The 22174-nt window shown below is 35.1% G+C and overlaps 1 protein-coding gene and 1 long non-coding RNA gene across 9 annotated transcripts in view; one reads left to right on the top strand and one right to left on the bottom strand.

Moving 5' to 3' along the window:
* The window catches only part of LOC128183747 (proto-oncogene tyrosine-protein kinase ROS-like), a 64514-nt gene that overhangs the window by 33669 nt on the left and 8671 nt on the right, over window positions 1-22174 (bottom strand). For all 8 annotated transcript variants that reach the window (XM_052852892.1, XM_052852896.1, XM_052852893.1 and 5 more), the window contains 4 exons: window positions 10683-10743; window positions 5538-5755; window positions 4666-4747; window positions 3313-3618 (listed from right to left, as the gene is read on the bottom strand). In XM_052852892.1, the coding sequence (XP_052708852.1) occupies window positions 3313-3618; window positions 4666-4747; window positions 5538-5755; window positions 10683-10743 (667 nt within the window). The remainder of the gene's footprint in view (window positions 1-3312; window positions 3619-4665; window positions 4748-5537; window positions 5756-10682; window positions 10744-22174) is intronic.
* Window positions 2370-9106, top strand: LOC128183748 (uncharacterized). Its single transcript, XR_008243652.1, has 3 exons — window positions 2370-2435; window positions 2706-2831; window positions 8925-9106. It is a non-coding gene; the product is annotated as an uncharacterized LOC128183748 (long non-coding RNA).

The raw sequence follows: 22174 nt of genomic DNA, 5'->3' as shown, positions 1-22174 counted from the left end.
CTATGTTTAGTCTGCGCGCCTAATATGAAAGTACAAAGATGGCGGAAAACCTCGTAAAGTTGTCAAAACTGTTAGGAAGCTAAATCTGGTGTGTGGACAACTTTTGGAATACTTGTTTATGAAAAAGTAGTATATATGAGACTTAAGTAATTTGTAAATTGTGCAACGCTCAATTTAAATATATCAAAATAACTTTGGACATGTGGTATTACATCCACAGATTGAATAAATTTTTAACCCTTTTTCATGTTTTCATTTAGTTGCAATGTATCGTGATATGTATCGTATCGCATCTCATGTATCGTGATATGTACCGAATCGGCTAAGTACAGAATCGTCCCAGCCCTAGTGATCAGCTCTTATTTGAATGTATCTAACATTTATCTGTTTGGACAGAATTTAAACCCCATCCATTTTTTATGATGTTTTGTATGTGTCTCAAAGAGTTTTAGAGACAGAATTCAGTGTAATTTAAATTTAACCCAATGATTTTTCATGGATTTTTGTTTTCTTTTTTTTCGGGGGGGGGGGGGGGGGGGGGGTCATGTTTAGAATGTTCTTATTGACATCTTGAGGAGACAATTGAGTTTTGGTCGGTACATGGAGTAGCTATAGGTCTGTAATTAACAAATGGCTTCTACCAGAGATCACTGATCTTTAAACAATTAAATTTACTTTACTGATGAGGAACTACCTGGGTGATGAAATTAAGTTAATTCCAGATAAAAGGCTTCTAAGGCACAAATTACGCTGAACCTTATTTTAGTCCCCTAGCTGTACGATGAGGGTTTTTTTCTCTACAGCATGTTGTAATTGGCTACAACGGGCCTCCTATGGGGAATTTCTACAACAAAGTTAACGTTTATTATAATCATTATACCAACCCAAGAACTTACAGAGTCTGCTCCCACTAAAATAAGGTTTGTTGGTGTCAGAAAAAATATACATCCCCTAGAATTCCAGGACACTGCATGCTTATGAAGTATCTTAAGTTTAAGTTTAAGTTTTTGGTCAGGTGTTCAAAAAAGGGAAAACAAAACAATTTTTTGAAGATATTAACCTAATTTAATGTCCATCAGTCTTAATTGTGCTGGTACCAGAGCATATTTAATAAATACATGTACTATATATATGATAAAACTAAGTTCTCTCCCTTTGACTACATGCACAGTCTGGTAAAACGGAACTTTTTCCTGAACTATATACGAAGTATTTCACACAGAGAAAGATCAATATAATTTTTAAAACATGTGGAAAATCAACAAACTCTAGAAACTCCCCATAACATGCACCGACTAATTAGAGAGCTCCCTTCTCTATAACAAAGCAATGCAATAATTATAGAGGGCTCGGGCTGCAAACTAAACAAGCACATCAAGCTGATTTCTTGAGCAGTTTTGTCATGTTTTTAAAAGTTCTGAAATGAATACACTGATAAATTGCAGCAACGATTAGACAGGCAGAGATAGCTTGGCATGTTATTATTTTTCATAAAAACAGCAACTCGGAGCAGTTGACTCAGACGAGGGGTGCTGGGAAACCAGAAATTTGACTCAGCGAATGATAGAGTAAAACACACAGTCAGCGACTGATTGAGTAAAACACACAGTCAGCGACTGTTAGAGTAAATCACACAGTCTGCACTCTGTTGGGGTCCCAATGCTACAAAACTGCCTTTACTAAATGTAGATTTGATTTATATTAAAAAAAATGATTTTTCAAATCAAAGGAAATATTTACATTAAAAAAATGATTTTTCAAATCAAAGGAAATATTATTTTTTTTACTAATGTTACTATAAATTTTTTTAAACTAAATTTCATACGTTGAAATAAATGATGAGTGCTTTTTTGAGCCATGAAAATCAAAATGTCCTCTGGGTCACTGGCCTTGACCTAATTAAGACATGAAAGAAAACGGCTCGTTTTATCTCAGCCAGTCCACCAGCCCAGAATTAGCCGGCTTCAGAGTCTTCAGAGGCTGTAGTTCGTAGTGAGTTGTATTTTTACACTACAAACAAGTTAACCCAATAATTAATAGTGCTATTTTTTTTGTACCTTGAATTGCGTATCCCATACTGTGAAACAGATGGAACTGTTTAGGTGAAACTTATCACAAACACCGGGGTTTTTTTCTTTATTGTGCCGAAGATTAGAACAGAATTTCTTATGCTATGATCTGGCCATTTGCCCCAAGATTCCCTGACGTAATACAAGTTTATAGGACTAATGTTACAGAGTGGTGCACCACAGTTAGACATAACCATCCCATCACTTAGTTCACAGGTTCCTAAGTATCTTTGCTACCTAAACAGATCAGTAATGGAGAACTAATAATGATACCCATTTCAATATTTCTATTTCTATTTCAGGTATTCTATCCTCACCTGTTTAACCTGATTTTTCATTAAGAGCATATTAACGCATCTTTCTCAGGTAATTAGTTTTATCTGAAACAACTACCCTCCACAATGCGAAGAGAATTAAATGCATAACTGATGCATAATAATTAAATACTAAAACAGGGTTCTTGCTTCTATTTTGGACAAGTTTCATGAGTTATGAAAATTAGTAATTTTTGCTTTGGCCTCCGGAATGCGCTTCATCAGACACAGCAATTTCCGTGAGCCAGTTCAAGAAAAATTGATTTATTCCTGGGGATTTCTGAAGAGAACTATTCTATTGTTTGAGTCTATTTTCTTTTAGAAGTGATTAAATTTGAAGGAGGGGAGACAAATTCCTGGTGTTTCTCGACCCATTTCCATAGCGATATCTGTGAGTCTGTCCACCTTTCTGATTTTGGGCGGATTGTCAACACTCAAAACGTACCAGGTAGCTGTGATATATTATTAGCCAATGATCCAGTGACACTTTATATGATTGTATTTATTACAATTCAAATACATTGTACCTACATAAGAACTACTGTGGTTTCATTAATATTCAAGGGTATCAATTTTCGTGGATAAAGTGAAAATCACAGTTTCAAGGATACGTAAATTCGTGGCCAATGACCTTATAAATACAAAATGTTAATAGAAATTGCACTTCAATGAACATCCAATTTCGTGGATCAACTTAAAAACGAAATCCACGAACATTATTGTATTCAACGAATATTGATGAAACGACAGTACTAAATAACATACTTACCTATAATCAGATTTTTAAACCACTTACATTGTACTTCATATATAAACTACCAATATAGTACCTATGATTGTACTTATAATGGTTTTAACAACTTACATTGTACTCAATTATAAACTTCTATGATAAAGTTACCCATCATTGAGTATTCTAAACCACTTACAGTCGCCTGGTCCAGCGGTGGTGATATTCACTGACCCTGGGGGTCCCTTCCCTACAGAATTAGTGGCGGACACATTTACTTGGTACGTCTGCCCTGGCTTTAGCTGTCTGAACGTCCACCCGCTCGTGTCAGGGGCGACCTCTCTCATGGTCGACTTCTTGGCCTCGTTTTCCCGAGTCAGAGTGGTCAAGGTCAAATAGTATCCTAGCAACTGTCCGTTGGTGTACAGGGGTGGTTTCCATGATATGGAGATGACGGTGGAGGTAGGAGAGGACACTTCACAAATCTTGGGGGCCTCAGAGGGGGCTAAAAACAAGACATTTTATTGAATATCAATGAAGCTAAGTAGTTTCAATTGAATCTGAAGAAAGCAGAATGTCATAATATTATCTCTATTTGAAGATAAGCAGTCTTTCGGGAAATCCATAATGAGTGCACTGCGGAAGACTCTGTACAGAGCCAATTGCAATTGAGCGCTCTCAAATAAGGATTAAGTTCCAGCATTACTGTTATCATGCAAGAAAACTATAATATTGTGCAGAAATTTTTCATAGCTGGAAAAATCTTACAACCAGAGAGAGGATAAAAAAGTCATTTGGGGATAATGTGGCATTTCAGAGGCTGCATGTAATATAAATTGTTCACATGGCAGATTTTCTTCAAAATGTGACTCTAAATTTCACATGTCCCACATCCGATTAACACTGCACATGAAGACGTTGTCTGCATCCTCCCCGACAAACACACCATGTGGCCTGAACTCCAACAGATCTCTCCAAAGACAAGAGTCTCTTACCAACAGACATAAAAATTTGTCAGCCTTCAGGATCGGGGCAGGTTTTTGGGTGTAAATTGGTTGCACAGTCAAGTAATGATGACGGATGTATGATGTGATTGGAAGAAGGGATGCGGAGTCAGTGAGGAGTCGGCTACATCTGGTGTACGATGACAATTGTCAGAGTAAGCTACAAAGGTGCTGGATCTCCCCCTTTGTTGTATGTCAGGATCACACATCTGGGAGGAGAGGGGGAGGAAGAGTCACACATGGTATGTCCCCTCCATAAGGCTCTCTCTTGCCATCCACTCTTATTGTCTTGACATGAATGGGGGTCTCTAAGGTCAATGTAAATCCTTTATACCAACCAAATGTTGAGGGGTTATAACCCAGACTGTTCCCTACTGTGTACTATAATGGCCACCATATTCTTCAGCAACAATTAATTCAGATGTGGCTGTCATTTGATTAACCAATCTATTGAACCCAGTGGTTTTCTCATACAAATGTAATTCTTGATCTGACTGCATCTTTAATAGTGACATACCTCATACATATCATATCTTCTTGGTCCTTACCTCCATAGGGTTCTGTGATGATTGGTACTGATTCATTGCTTGACATGAAGTCTGTCGGGGTTATGACCAATAAAATCTGAAACTGAGAACAAGACCCAGATTATCAACACTGCATTGATGTTATATCTTTGAAATATTTATTATAATGTAGATTCCTAATTAAACTCGACGAATTAATACCTGCATAAAGTCACGATAAGCAACACTTACGCGATTTTATATTCTTGCGATTTGATATAAAACAACTTGATCGCGGATCACGTAAAATAAAGAATTTACAATGGTTAAAGACTGTCCCAAAGCTTTTCTTGTCACTGCAATTTTAAAAGTAATTTTCTAGTTGGCCTTGACTTAATGAATGACCTCAAGGTATAAGGTCAGCAACAAAAGTTACATGTAGAAGAAAGTCTAGCAGAAAGTTGAATCCAGTGTACAAAAGGTTGATCAGGCCAAAATACAACTAATCACCTAACTTAATTTTTACACCGAGGTATAAAAGGTCTTAATGTTTCCAATTTTCATTATGATATTGCTTTTTCTTAAAAGCTTTATACATAGATGAAGCTTATAAAATTAATTTGGATATTACCCCTTATATTAATATGGGACTACTTCTGTAATGTTGAACAGAAACATTAATATTCATGGTATCAATTTTTGTAGATTTAATGAAAATAACAGCTTAAAGGAGTGTAAGTTTGTGGCCAACGATTCTATCAATACAATATAATAGTAGATAATACACTTTAATGAACATTTAACTTCATGGATCAACTCAATCATGAAATCCATGAAAATTGTTATTCAACAATCGCGGTCACACCTACTGATATACAAACCCATTAACTCTAATGTAACTGTACAGGACCCACCTTGTAAGTCACAAAGGGTCTTAGATTGGTGACGTTGATGGCTCCACCCCCCAGCCAGGCGGCTGTGGTAATCTCCCAGGGACCGGCTGTGTCAGGCATGCGGGCCTGGACATAATATGTCACGTTTGAGAGCCGCTGAGTGTTCCATAGGAGCACCACCCAGGAGTGGCCCTTCATTCCATTCTTCAGCTCTGGTGCTGGCAAGGGAGGTAACAATGCTACAATGGGAAAAATGGACAGGTTATAAATCATTCTTCTAGACTTCACAGAGAGGAAAGGGGCAGGTATTTGCTTATTTCTATAGACTTAATATACTGCTGAAGGAAAATGTGGGGGGGGGGGGGGGGGGGGTTGTGGAAAATACCAAAATTACTCCTCGCAAAATAAATGGGACAGACCCTGCCTCGTCGTCACCAAAATATTTAAACCATTCAACTCAGTCCTCAACTCAAATCCTTGAAGGAAAAGTGCATGAGGACTTGAGACTGTGTAATGACTTAAGGAAAGTTGGTAATGACAGCTAGGCCCCTTTCTTTTAAAATTGCTAACTTTTACATCCTTCAAAATAAATCATTAAACAGTACACATGGGATCTAGCTGGCCAAATGATACACAGAACAGAAAATGATGTGTACTATATAAGTTTACATATCAGAGAGAGCGACACTGAGGAAAATATACATAACTTATACACACACACCAGTACAAAAAACCATATGATCAAAACGTATTAATTTCATAAGCTTATATATTATCTCATTGAATAAATTTGCAACAGTGGATTCTTTTCCTTCAAAATTACTATAAAGAGCTGTAAATGTTTAACTGTGTTCATTACCATAGTAACCTGAATTTGTTGCATGCTTATTAGCTTTAACAGAAACATGTGACTAAATTATCAGAGATTTTGGTAAGAATAGTTTGTCTTACCAAAGTTTGTTCCCCTGGGAATAATTTGTGACAGAAAACACAGAAATTCAATTAGAATGGAGGATTATTCTGTAATTCCGTTTTTTCAGGTTTTTTGTGTTAATTAACTGTCAAGAAAAGTCCAAGTAACTCCTCGATGTGATTACAAATTCATTACAAAACTCCAACATCGGCTCCATTTACGGAGTAATTACTTATCACCAGACAGGACAAGTGTTTTCGTCAGATTCATCATGGAACAAATCACTTTATTCCCATCATACCCAGACACAGGAGCTTTGGTACAAGTCTGCATGTAGATTCAAACATGAAAACAAATTTCAAAACAAAGAGAGTGACAGAGAAAAATTACCCCCCAACATAAAAACCTCCAAAGTTTGCCTTTCTTCTTATTGCTGAGGGAAACATTTATCAACAGATGGAATCCAACTAGCCCTCCAAGCCTACATAACTAAAACTTAAAGCAAGGGTGTGGGGAAAAGGAGGGGGGGGGGGGGGGTCATGTCTGGGGGTTCAGTATAAATAATTCAGGAACCATTGTAGATATCCGTATGTATGTTTGATGGGAAAAACTTGAATATTATGAGAACAAAAAGTATAATCAATTGAATTGATTTTTCTACAATGACTACATGTGACCAAACTGCTAGTGCATGTACAGTAATTAAAACTCGGTTAAAGCGAAGTTCAAGAGACCAGTGAATATACTTCACTGTATCATTATGTCTGTATAAGAAATTTGTAATAAACCGTATAGCAAATTCGCTATTTACATTTTTATTTACCTCACTACCATTTTTGCTAATTACTTAGACATAAAATTAAATACCTTCTCTGGAAACCTGAAATAATTGGATGGAAAATTAAAGGATTTCTGTGGAAATAAATTATTCTAAACAATTGTGTCAATTCCTAAGTATCAAATTGCTGTAAAAGATGTAATATGTTTGTTATTTTTCACCTCAAACTCTGTTCACTCTATAGGTAAACTTTTATTTCTAAGTTTATTAAAGCCATAGAATATTGCTAGGCTTTTTTAAGAACCTTGCCAGGGGCTTCACAAAACAATATCAGAGATTTCACTTTATCCATGTTTGTATAAATCAATGAATTTTGCTGTAATTTACACTATTTGGTAATATGGAAAAAATGTCAAATTTCCATACACATGTATGCTAAACATGCTTCATCACACAGTGAAATATAAAAATCCTATCTAAATGATTGGTTCCCATCACAAATCAATGCCCGTCGAAAACTGATATTGACAGCAGCTTTGGAATGCTTATGATAGCACAAGTAATTTTTGGAAGACGAAAATCTCTAATAAAATAGCATTCCAAATATAAATTTTCATTATCATACATTTACTAGAATAACTACATATCAATTTTCAGTCTGAAATGAATGAAGAAGGGATTCTCTCCTGACAGAATACATGGATGGAAAACATGAATAATGAGGAATTCACGATCTGACTTCCAATTCATTGTTCTCCCAGATATGCAATATATGGAAATTGCATGACAGGAAGTTCTCCCATCAATTAAATATGGACAATAATTAAATCGGATTTATCAGAGCTCCAAACTGAACTGATTATTAAGTTTCTAATAAATGCACTCTGCTCTCGAATCACCCATTAAAGTAAGGGATGCCCAGAGACTCAAGTCCACACCACACAAATTGATTTAGTGGTTTTTACCAAATAAATAGGAAATCTCTCTGTATCCTAATCGTAGCCCTGCATGAAATTTCCACACTTTGATTGAATTTGGAATAATTAGATATCCCCCATACTTTCATGTTTAATGGGTTCCTTTGTAGAAATGGCCAATACTGAGCTAGAGTACACTTGTATGTTATATAATCTATACTACCACCCCACCACATGTCATCGGTCACTCGTTCAGCCAGTAATAAGAGTTAATAGACGGGAAGATTAACAACCACTGAGTGAAATATACGATTATAATGGTCCAAATTAAGACACCTGTATATTATAAATTGACTATAGCTATTATCCATTTTTGAAAGCTCCAAGAGGTCATTGATAATATAGACAATGCTTGTGGTCTTACAGAAATCAGAAGATGTTTCTGTCCTAATGGAAACCTATTTTTGATGAATATCACTGAAAATGGACAATTATCTACCAGTCTCTTCATCATTGGGCTAATAAATTAATTGTTATAACTATAGATATCATGAAAAAAAATAAAACATTTTATATCAATTTTATTTAAATGAAAAAATTCAAATTGTTTGACAGCTCAAATCAAATATTGTTTTCCTATCCACTCAATTCCTTCTGTCATTTAATAATATATAAGTACAATATATGAGGACAGTGAAATTGATCCAAGCCATCAGTCCTATGTTAACAATGCTCATTACATCAGCAGACATGTCTTTGTCCAGTTTCTAGGCTAGACTAAGTTAATTCTTTTCTTTCAGACCTTGTTGCTTCCCTCAGACATCTGGTCGGAGCACCTGCCCCTGGTTACATCAAGTATACCTCATTCAAGCACCTGGCAGAGACTACCAGCTTACAGCTATATCGACTGGAAGATACATTCATTTAAAACTGGCAACATGAGGCATTGACTTCTCTACAGTCACAGTATCCCTAAAACTGTCTTTAAGTTATTTTACGTACTTCATTACGTCACTTACATTTGATAGATTTCTGGGCAATAACCGTTTGTTAAAAAACATTTCATTTGACAAAAGATCACGAAAATCTATTCCATTAATCAGATGTGGTCTTTCCTCCCCATCGGAGGCCAAAAGTTCCAATAATTGATTGTGTACTAAAAAAACAAAATACTGCCATGGAAACTAAATGATGAAGTTTATCAACCCCCATCAGACTCAGCGTACACTCCAACAACTTGCAATCAATACCAATCAAGCCCCTATCTTAATTACTGAGCTAATTACAGAGATTTTTGGTGGATATAGGAAGCAAGAGGTCAAGCAAGGTCATCTTTCCAGCCAGGAAATGAATGGTAGTATAGCCAGCACTGAGAGTTATACAAGTACAGACTTCGCCACTACAAAACTATAGGTGAAAAGCAAGAAACTAATGGTACATTAGTAATAGCCATCAAGTAGTAAAAACCTACTTCTCAAAATTAATGGTAGAGTAGCAAGCAATAAGGAAAAGTACTAGCTGATGGTAGAATCCAGACAACAATAATATAAGGAAATTCCTATTGACTTTACAAAACTAACGGTAGGTAGTAAAGCTAGCAGTGAATTAAAGTAAAGCCCTCCTAAAACTATTGGTAAATGTCACTGATTTAATAGATAAAAATATGGGGTTTTTGTGAACTTAAATTTTAAGTTTAAAAAATAACCTACTATAAATATGACACTAATATAAACAAATATGTTGGGGACTTCATTTTAGATTTGCTCATGTAAATTCTGACACAAAAAAATCTTATTTTTAGATACCGGTAAATGACAACTGTACAGGTTGCAGGAATATCACAACACATCCAATATCTTATTTCTATGTTAATTATTCAATTACATAAAAATTATCAACTATCGATAGTTTTAATACTGCTATGCTATATTTCAATAAATAAAATAATGTTATTTTTATGTTATATTCCAACAAAATGTTATTTCTAGGTTAATATATATTCAAGTGCAACAGATGGTCTCTGCATCAATATTATATGCACACCCCTAGCTATAGAATGTGGAGTCTTGAAAACATTTATTAAAATCTTGGCACAACAAATATTACATTATGACTTCTTCTGGCAGATTAAAAAAAAGAAAATAATAAGCATATTTATTGATGAACAAAATCTGCATCAGATGATAGAATGGATGCTTTTATTATCTAAATATAACACAAGCAGATGGTGAAAAAATTTAATGCTTGTTTTTCTGAGGAAAAACAAAACTGAGTCCAATCATCACCTAAGACATAATCCAAGAATATCTGAAAATCTCCCTATAAACAATGAGACTTCTCAAGTCTCGAGACAAAAGCTCAATGTCTGCCACATTAGCCACCCTACTGGCAGTGACGGAGAGAGAAGTTTATTATTCTGGAAGAAACGCCTGGCAATGTTCACCACTATTTCAGGTGCGGGTTGACATCCCAGCATTCAGAAAACAAAAGCAAACTTCTCAAAAGACAAACGAAGCCTGCTGCTCCCAGAGAACCATTAGAATTCATTTTTTGCTTACCTCGGATTTGATTGGCATAATTCTGCAGGGCCTTTAAGCAACCATCGCTGCAGTACTGGCTCTGATAAAATAACAAAATTACATAACGATTATCAATCTTTCATGTATAGCAACAACTAAACTGTTATACTTTATAGTTTTGGAATGTCACTTTCCATATTTTTTTATTTGCATGTAGATAAAGTCCTCAAAGGAATCTCATATGAGTTTTGTTACGGTTTTTATGGAAGTCTGTTAGTTAATGAAGAATTTAACTCTGTACTCTGTTGCAAAAAAAACTATTCAGAAATTTTCATTACAAAACTCCTTTTCTGAAATTCAAAGGTAAGGAATCCAACAATTTAAGGTATTTTTTCAGATTTTGTACAAAAATTCTTTCACATTATTAGATATACTGTTGTGTACTTTATTATTAATAATGCATTTGAAATAATGAGAAGTGCAGAAAAATTCCCAGAATTCCTAGTCTGATAGGTTTCAATGATCACTTACAATCAGGTGTAGAGGCATGCTTTCATGTAATTAGCTATTTTGTACTGCCATTTTTTGTACCGATTGATCGTCCATGTTGACATAGAGGTGTATAGATACAGATAAACAAAGTACTCCAAGTGTAAACATGCGCTGGGTTAAGAAAGATCAAGAACCTCTCTTTGTATGCCATGTTAACATGAGAGACGTCTGTCAAAAGGGATGAGAGATTGATGGAAATTACATCTTTACTGAGAGTCAGGGATCTGTAAAGCCTGCATGTATCTATATCAGTGAACCACTGCCAGTTGTATACCCCATAAACACAAAAGATACCGCTTAGTTACAACAGATATCAACTTCCATCACGTATTATGTGTAATTCACTTAATGCAGAAAACTCTCTACAAATGTTCTAACCTTGTTAATGCAACACAATCTGTTTCAAAACCTCTCATCAATGCTACAAAGGTTACATGAAGTGCTGATATTGCACATGTAGTTAATTATTCTATGAAACTGACTGCATGAATTGAGCATGCAGTTTCGATTTGATGTTTAATGAAATCTTTCAGGGATTTATTATCAACACAGAGAAATCATGTGATTAAAAGTTATGACCATGCAATCATATTCCTATCATAAATATGATATATTTGGTTGCTACATGATTGTCTACTACAGCAGTGGATAAGCTGTCCCATCGGAATGATATCTGAGATTCTGTACTCTATGTATGCATGTCTGCACAATAGTGTATTCAAGAATATATAGATACAGAGCCCCCTATGATAACAGGGCCATCTATTGAACACCTTTTGATATGCTATTTGGGTTGTATCAATGGTAGTTACAAACCTTAGCTACAAACATAAGGGGGTTTACCAGTGATACTTAACTTCTTCTGTTAGAACATGTATATATCAATGTTTGTGAGCATCTCTTTAGCTTTAATCCTTTGGGATTTTACAAGAAACTGGTATTCCTGTTGATATTTCTATTCAGTATAAGTATCAAACCTCTGGGTTTTACAAGAAACCCATATACCCATTGCCACTCTCTCTTGTGTCATTAACTTTCCATGGATTTCATATAATAACTCCCAGGTCATGTTTCTCTGTATTTTCCCATCTCTATCACCTGAGTATTGCACTGGAGATTTTCCCATCACACCTGTACAGGATTTCCGGTAAATTACCTGTGACTTAGATTAGTGGGCGTAGAAGTGTACTTATGATATGTTCTACAACGATTATGGGGAGGTTACCGAGGTCGTAGCCATAGTGACAGCGATTAAGCGGGAGCTGCTCACTCAGAAAAGTCCCCAGGATGTACCATTATGCGGTGACATTAGAAACAGGAAGCTCACCTACAGAAGCGTAGAAAGCAGTACATGTCAAATGAATGAAGCTGAAACTTTAACAGCTTTTTTGGTTGGTTCCAATAGCTCCCATTTCTTTTGTTTTCTCATAATGAGACATTCTCTTTCAGCTTTACAGTTTACAGGCGTTATTTCCATCATTTGTTACGGTACTCTCAGTCAATGCACAAACCCATACAATCTATGGAGACAGAGAAATTCAGATTATTAAGGATAACGTGACAAAGATTGGATGATGGTGCACAGATTTATAATCACACATCTTTCATTCCCTCTCTCATTCACACTATTAATATAATAGTACAGTCCCTCTCTCATTCACACCATTAATATTATAGTACAGTCCCTCTCTCATTCACACCATTAATATTACAGTACAGTCCCTCTCTCATTCTCACCATTAATATTACAGTACAGTCCCTCTCATTCACACCATTAATATTACAGTACAGTCCTGCAAAGTCCAAAGAGGCCTTGGGACAAACTCTGCTTATATAGTATCTTTCTAACAAATTCATAAATAAAGCTTCAGGAATAAACCCTTTTTATATACTGTGGAATCATTAGATTTCGTGGTGGCTCAATTTTCGTGGAATTCGTAGGAACCTCTCATCCACAAATTAACATCCTCCACGAATTAATGAATGAGGGTAATAAAATCATATTTCCTTTGTAGGTTTCAGAAAATACACGAAATTACGTCCCAACGAACCTGTAAAATTTATGCAATCCATGAAAATTGGCCCCCATGAAATTCCACAGTAGTCTCTACAATAAGTCAATAAATGTAGCCCAGAAAAAACCCTGCTTATATAATGTCTCTACAATAAGTCAATAAATGTAGCCCAGAAACAAATCCTGCTTATATAATGTCACTACAACAAGTCAATTCATGTAGCCCAAGGAACTAACCCTGCTTATATAATGTCTCTACAACAAGTCAATTTATGTAGCCTAAGAAACAAACCCGCTTATATAATGCCTCTAACAAGTCATAGAACTTGGTACATATATGAAGCCCAAGGAACAAACCTTGATACATTTTGGCTCTACAATGAATGCCACTTGGTATACACAGGGCCTGCAAGTACTGTACTCTGCTGTCGTTGGTTAATAGACCTGCTGCTAGGCTTGGTTCACAGGGCATCTAATTGGCCAATCAACTAGATTACTAGAAATAACACAACTCGGTGCAGTATTGACAACTGAGCAACCAGAGCTGCAACCTTATCCACTAATACAGCAATAAAATGTCCACTACGTCTCACCCAATCAGATCACTGGACAGGCACCTTATTATGCCATTCCTGATAACCTGTTTTCAAATATTAACTGTAGAACGGTAATTACTGGGTAATTTTTCTGTCAAAATAGAACTGACACGTTCTAACTTACTCACCGTTCCTGCAATCTTGGACATATCTCAATGCCTTTCAATGTATCCTAATGTATCTTGCAGGTTAAACAAAGGGTGTCATGTTTATTATAAGGAAGTAACTCAATTTTAAAAGTAATACACTGCGTGTAGTATATATTAGCTGATTACGAGAGTTTGAACATTACTGCATCATCCATATCTCAAAATCAATCAGTAGGGAGAAAGAAAACAATTCCGAGAAAAACAAAACAGGAAAAAGAAGTCAAATAACTATCCTTATAAAAGAGTTTTAGTATCAACAACAAGAAAAATAGAAAAGTTAAACTCCCGTCCTTTATACATGTACAAATTTAATTGGACCCCAAACCCGAGCTTCTGTGATTCAGGTTAATCTAGGCACTAGGTATTAATTATTTCCTTCATTATAATTTTAAAGTCATGATCATACAGCCTTATTCAATTAAGAGATCAATATACCATATTGTATATACTTATTTTGTCACCATATGTATATACTTATTCTTATGTCACCATATGTATATACTTATTATGTCACCATATGTATATACTTATTATGTCACCATATGTATATACTTATTATGTCACCATATGTATATACTTATTATGTCACCATATGTATATACTTATTATGTCACCATATGTATATACTTATTATGTCACCATATGTATATACTTATTATGTCACCATATGTATATACTTATTCTTATGTCACCATATGTATATACTTATTCTTATGTCACCATATGTATATACTTATTATGTCACCATATGTATATACTTATTATGTCACCATATGTATATACTTATTCTTATGTCACCATATGTATATACTTATTCTTATGTCACCATATGTATATACTTATTATGTCACCATATGTATATACTTATTATGTCACCATATGTATATACTTATTATGTCACCATATGTATATACTTATTATGTCACCATATGTATATACTTATTCTTATGTCACCATATGTATATACTTATTCTTATGTCACCGTCCTTTTTGACTGTTGTTGGACCTGTGTTATCCTACCCGTAACTCGCAGTGATCTAAGGTTTCCTATCATACACACTATTCGCAGTAACATCAAAACATTTCAAAGACTCCTAGCTTTTTCTTTTAAACATGTTACACATTATATTGGCTTTAAATTGCCTTCCACAATTAGTAGAGGATTTTTTTCTTATTTTGTGTAAAATATTCCTTTTGGTTAGACTGTATCTACAAAATAATCTCCATTTCAATATTCTAGTTTCTTCTAGTATCGATCATGTGTATAACGTACATGTCTGTGTTCTTGAGACATGTATATCAAAGGACAGTAGGTCTTTTTATTTGAGCAGTCTCAATTCACATTGTCTCCCATCCCATTCTTGTCAGCAGATCTCTTTATTGTGAGCACAAACAAGCCAGATTGTCAATACAGGGCAATAAATCACACACAAATCAAATTTCCCTCCTTCGATCCCAGCCCTTGGTTTCTCCTTCTGACCTTTGTATTCCTCTGTTGTTTTTACACCCACTTGCGACTAATGAAATCAACTCAGGGCAGGCCCCTCCTTCACTCCTCTACCCAATCCATAACTCATGTCTCAGCTCACATAAAAACACATCTTTCTCTCAATTAATTATCTGAGACATTTTTACATTTGATCAGAAAATGGCTGAAAAATTGAATTACATGTATTATAAACTTTGGATTTAGGGGAGAGACGGAAGTTAATCAAAACTTGATTGTCAAAATGATCATGCAGTTTTCAGTGAGGTTTTTTCTCATTTTCAAATGGACAAGATGATATTTTATTGAAGAGAATCAACAATATACTGTACTGGGGTACACATACAGGCTCATTAAGACTGCAATGCTCCCCCAGACACAATGGGAAACTGATTTTGCCATCCCTATTTAACAATATTAATGCAGCCATCTACATGACTACCTTTAAAATACCAGCTAGGGTACTGGTAATTTTGTTTTTAATTTTAATTTATAAGAAAGTATTACCTATTTACTAATATTTAGTGCAGCCATCTACATTATACTACATGCACCTTTGAAATACCAGCTATGGTACTGGTAATTTTGTTTTTAATTTTGATTTATAAGAAAGTTGTGGAGATAAATGAGTGCCCCCATTACTGTAAGCGTTTGACCTGCCCATCTTCCCATACTGTAGAAGTTAGAGTACCGTAATACTCTTTAATTAAATCCCAGAGGTAATTGATGATGTGGCCGCTAGCTGTTTATTGCTTTTAATTTCATTGAATCACTTCCAGGGGCTGGAAATCCAGGCTTATCTTCAGGCACGTCCCCAGAGATCCCTCCCACTTAAATTTTTTTCCCCCCATTTATATTTAGACACCTTGACATGATTGGGGGGGGGGGATTTGTGTCTAATGTTATATGTAGAAGGAGCCTAACATACCCAAGCTACCCTAAGACAGTGCCTGGCTAGCTGTGTTAGGAAAGCAGATACGTTTACTTTTGGTTCCTAATTTTACTCTCATTAGTACTTAAATATTGCAATTTGGCAGTTTTGTGAAAATAGTAATTCCCTATAATATATACAGTAATTCTTTAGTAAAGGTACCTGTATTTTGAGAAGGTCTTGAAAATACACAATATGATAGATTTTGATCAAATTTAGCAGGTACACTTAAATATCTAGTAAGAAGTATTTCTTATTCAGTAAACACATATTCAAATATTTGAGATTTAAGTTTTAAGATAATTTTGTGTCTCTTTATACCGAGCTCTTTATTTCTAGGAGATTGATATACCGGTAGTCCATGACCATCGAGCTTTCTTAATTAAACAACAAAAGGCTCTTTTAATTCAACAACAGTAATTTCATTCATTCTTAAGGTCAACATCTAGTAAATCAAAGATGCCTACAGGTTTATGAAATTCAAGGTATAAATTCTTTTAATGATGCTTCGTAACAAAATCTCTCTTTCATAGGGAGGGTGTACTGGGGCTTAAATTTTTGATAAACACGTTTAAAAAACATGTTTTAAGCAACCATTTTCTATGAAATATGTAACAAAAGTAACAAATCTCAGACTTTTGTCCATTTTTGACTAATGAAATATATCTAGATTGCCTACAGACTCTCCAAAAACGGCATTAAAGAAGCTCTTACCTTCTCTTTAAAATGATGTCAAATTGAAATAGGTACCGGGATTACTTTTCCCGTAATTAAATAAAGAATGTCAAAATATTGTTTTATTTTCTACATAATTCCTTTAAAGCCATAAAATACGGGGAAAATTCATCAAATCAATAATGACGTCATAATGGTTCTAGCACCAAAAAGACACTCTGGAATCATTTACTAGATCTTGACCTTAAATAGTACCCAAGCCTTTTTATTCAGTATTGTTTTTTCCAGTGTTGGGTGGATAAGATAGTTATGATTATCATAGCAGTGCTTCATCCCACATTTCAGATCTCCAATCCGCATTATTCCTCATTTTTAATATTGAAAAAATGCGGAAAAAATTAAATAAATACGGAAATGCGGACAAAATCTGTAAATGATTTGGAGTCATTCATTAGCTAAAAGATCAGACTGTGCTCTCTGTACAGTGCTGCTATCTTGAAAGTTAACAAAACTATCCTATTCTATCCTATATCCTGTATCCTGCATCCTATCCTGCAAATAAGCTCTATCCTATCCTATCCTATCCCATACCTTCAAAATATAGCAATGCAAGTTAAATAAACGAAATTTAAGAATTAATTGATTTTATCAATTAATGTAGTACTCAAAATGAATAATTAAATCTTAAAACCAAATATTCTTCGAGCGGGATAACTTACTTACCTGTGCTACGGTAAAATTAAATCGTACGCCGGATGGACACAAAAACGTTAACAAACAGGTGAGCGATGCGATTTTTTGATTTTATTATATTGATGCATAAAAAACAGATAAATAACTTCAATGCACTTATTGAGGAACTGTTTAGTCACATATTTTTATCAAATTTTTTTCTTATCACATACAACTGAGCGTAATTACCATTATTTGAGCGATTCGTTCGACGATAAATGTAAACACGATCTGGAAATAAATAATTCCTTTAGGAAGTTTAAATCGTTTATAGTTAAACCACTTGGAGTTATTTTTAACGTATAAATTTTTAAGCATTTATAGCTAGCTAACATTTATTAATTCGATATGTTCAGGTTAATATCGGACAGAAATATGCGTCCCAGTTATTGGGCATCGAAGAAATTATATGAAACGTGAAACAATGTCTGTTTCTTGTATACATGTTTATTTTTTAAAATTCCGAATTGGTTGTTTATAAATTCAAGCTTATTACTTTGCAGACTTTAAATGAAGTAAATACAGAAATCTATTTCTGACGTTGTCAAATGTTGCATCAAATTCTCGCAGTAACTCCGTACTTGTGTTCAAATTGACAAAGATGTAGCGCCGACATTTTAACGCGCATCAATGTTATGCACCGCGTTCTTGATATAATAATTATTCTTAAACGGTTTAACTTGTAAAACGTATTAAATTGACAATGAAAATACATTGTTAAGCCAATTTTCATTTCGCAAAATAACTCTGAAATTTATACTTGAATCTGATTGGCTACAGGATGCAGGATAGGATAGGATAGGATAGGATAGAACTTAACTTTTATATTTCTATCATGTATCGTGCATCCTGCATCCTATCCTATCCTATCCTTGTCAACTTTCAGGATAGCAGCATTGTACCTATATATGGGCAAACACAGATTGGTTATGGTTGGTTCGATTTGTCCCAGGCTCTGCTCTAGAAGCAGTCCTGAGGTTTCGAGGGGGGGGGAAGATTACGTCTCTGAACCATGGCAGGCAGTGTGATCCTATAATATAAAACTTCCTCAAAAACAATGCCAAAGTCAGAGCACTACATCTCTATCCCAGCACTTAAAACCACCGACAATCACAGAGACCGACAAATACCGTCCTCCGTGCCAGAAAATCATATTGCCACATCTCAACTAAGTTTGGATTAGTTCAAATCTGATATATTTCCAATTACATTATTTCTCTCTGCATGGGAGGCTTATAGAGCAGTGCTGGGGATCCCAACGAATTTTATTGACAATTTCTGAACTTTCTTCAGACCTCCATCCTTCTTTAAATAAATGGTTGTTATATGTGATGATACGATACTAGTTCATATTTGCAATCTCAAAATGTACAGCTAGGCCATTGCTGTGTTAAACAGTGTATACTCAATAGTCAGACCAAGAAGTTAAGAGACAAAGAGAATTCATTATCTTGTTACAAGAATGACACTGATATAGTTTATGTACATCAAGATGGTTTGTTTCTGGGTTCATACTATAGTGAGTTTGTATTGACTGAATGCACCATGTTTTGAGTTTTTTGAACAAAAATTAAAGATTGATCAAAATGGCCATCAGGCTTAGCATAACATAAGTATACTTGTAGTTTTCAGAATTACATATGCAGTATACATGCAATAGCAATGTGCTGGGGATTTTGATTCCTTATATAAATATTGTCGGATGATCCAATATTTTTGAAATAGATTTTAAGACTTTGTGGAAAATAACACTGACTTACTATAAGCCTGATACTTTATACTAAGGATTTTTGCTATAAATGTGTTTTACTGCACAGTGTACCTATTTAATTAATTATTCACTGTTACTCTAATTAAATATTGTTTTTATAGAGTTTCATTCCAACTCTGATGTGATCTGCCAATCAACTCACAAAATCTACAGCTAATAAATCTAGTATTTATGTACTGCCATTCTGTGAAATTAACCACATGGGTCCCCAGAAACTCTCCTTGATATGAATGCACCAAGATACATGACTAGCGTGAATTGCCGTTTGATTTTCTTTGGTAGGGTGAGAAATGACCAATCAGAGTAAACACCTGAGGCTGTTGACGGACAATCCCCGGAAGCAGGTCGTGCTGAGGTTTCAATCAGAAATCAATCAGCTAAGGCTACCATCACGGCTTCTGTTAATAGCCAGCTCTGTCACTCATCACATTCATCCTTCTCTCCATCATTGGCTGTTGTCCACTTGCACATTACAACTCCTTTGATTACAGACCTCTCTCAGACAGATACAGTAAAACACGCTTATAATGAATTTATAATGAATTGACGTTTATAGCGGAGTAAATTTCAATATAACATGCTAACATGGGCTATGTATTTTTTCTGCAATGTTGCCAATGACCTTCATATCCCATAGGAATCACCAAAAAAGCATTTTATTTGTTAATATTATTTCAATAATCTCTGATGAGTGGTTAATACTGAAGATGAAATCTACATATACATTAATTTATTCAGACTCACAGGTCTCCCCTGAGTTTTATAATTAATGGAATGATATATCAGATGTATCTATATATCAGATAGCAAATCACCAATCAAATACATGGCCAATGTTCAGTTATTTAGTTGTTATAAGCAGAACAACTGATTGGGAATATATCACACAGACATGTATAGTTTAACCGATTATCAATAACGGATAACGATTCCAACAGCAGGCCGGCTCTAAAGATTCAGTTTGTGTTTTTTTAGACACTCTGCGCATATTGTGCACTCAATATTAGCATTACTGTATTATTCTTGTCAAAGCGCTGGAAATTGCTACTGCATGAATAGCTACCATGTCCCTGTAACTCAGACAGCTAGGGTATCACACGACCAAGAAACAAACTGTGCTCCAAAATACATATTATTCAAAGATCAAATGCAAATTGATATGAGATTTTGGGGGTGAGAGGGGTGTTACATGAGTGGAGCATACAACCTCCCCCTGCTACATAAACTTGTCTCCGTGCACTGAATGACATAACGACATGACATTTCCCTAAAAATCTCCCTCAATTTTCTTCTGAGTTCTCCATTACTGTCAGTCTTCATCTGTCTGAGAAGCTTTTCCCACTAAATGCTCCCAGTCATTGCCAGAAACGCAAGACATAGTGCAGATAGTAGTAGAATTCCATGCCAGGAATTCAGTACATTTCACCAAGTTGGTTTTCTCCATTACACACATTAACATACTTCCTGTCTTTGGTTCTGCTAAATGTGATCCACCCAATAGAAATCTTGCTCACAAAGACCTAGAGAGGAGACATCAAAGCCAGAGTAACGAGGCTTAAACACACCCTCTACAAAGTCACTACTCCCTCTGCTTCTCCCAGATCAACAGAAATAACGCATTACGTTCACAATCTTACACTTCTCTCTCCCAGATACATGTAATTTGAACAAACTTGCAGGAACCAAAGCTTTCTCTGTCAAATCTGCTCATTAATTGCTCTCACCTTCTGTGAGGAGTCTTACCAAAGATTATTTCCCAACAGACTGTAAGGTTTCTCTGACCAGTAAATCAAGGTTTCAGATTAGATTACAATTAATTTTCTTATACTGGATGTGTACAGGTGATGCATGGATGACGGCCCCCCCCCCCCCTTTATTGTTGGTAGCACAATAGAATATATTACAGTCACAGAAAATACTGATAATGTATCCATAAAAAGCTGCATTAATTGTCAGATAAAAAGAACAGTATAACATTCAATTCCCGCCCCCCCCCCCCCCCCCCCCCCCACCCACCCATTAGGATTTTCATGATTTGGGGAATTAAGGTTTTTTCTTTTTTTTTGCTTGTCAAGATTTTTAAGATTAAGTCTTTCTGATATATATTATCAAGAATTCATAATAAATATAAATATAAATCCTCAGATCTCTGTTTAATATGCAAGTTTTACCAAACCCTTAAGACTCCTCTCAATGAATAGCATATCAAGATTTTAACCAGAGGCAGTACGAGAGTTATTGCATGGCGACTGTAGCTGTTTCAGGAGAGGGATTCCAGGCCAGTTTTGTGTGAGTGAATTCAGAGGTAGGGTCAGAGTCCTTAAGGTGGCTCACTACACCATGAAATATTTTCTCAAAACAGCAGAAAATTACTTGATTATGATAGATATCATATTAAAATAAGAGGTATTTAAGTATTTAAGGCCAAAAAATATGCAATTTTCGATGAAAAATTACATTTTCAAAAATTTGATTACAGTCACATGAACAAAAGCTCCAGGCAGATTCGAACTCATGATCAGCGGTTCAGATGCCCAATACTTTAACCACTGAGCTACGACGATATACAACCAAATTGAATGATATAAACAGTTTAACAAAACATTTAAATCGCCACCTTGTGAC

The sequence above is a fragment of the Crassostrea angulata genome, chromosome 5 (genome assembly GCF_025612915.1).
Source record: "Crassostrea angulata isolate pt1a10 chromosome 5, ASM2561291v2, whole genome shotgun sequence".
Taxonomy (NCBI): Eukaryota; Metazoa; Mollusca; class Bivalvia; order Ostreida; family Ostreidae; genus Magallana; species Magallana angulata.
This window is presented reverse-complemented; position numbering and strand designations above follow the sequence as displayed.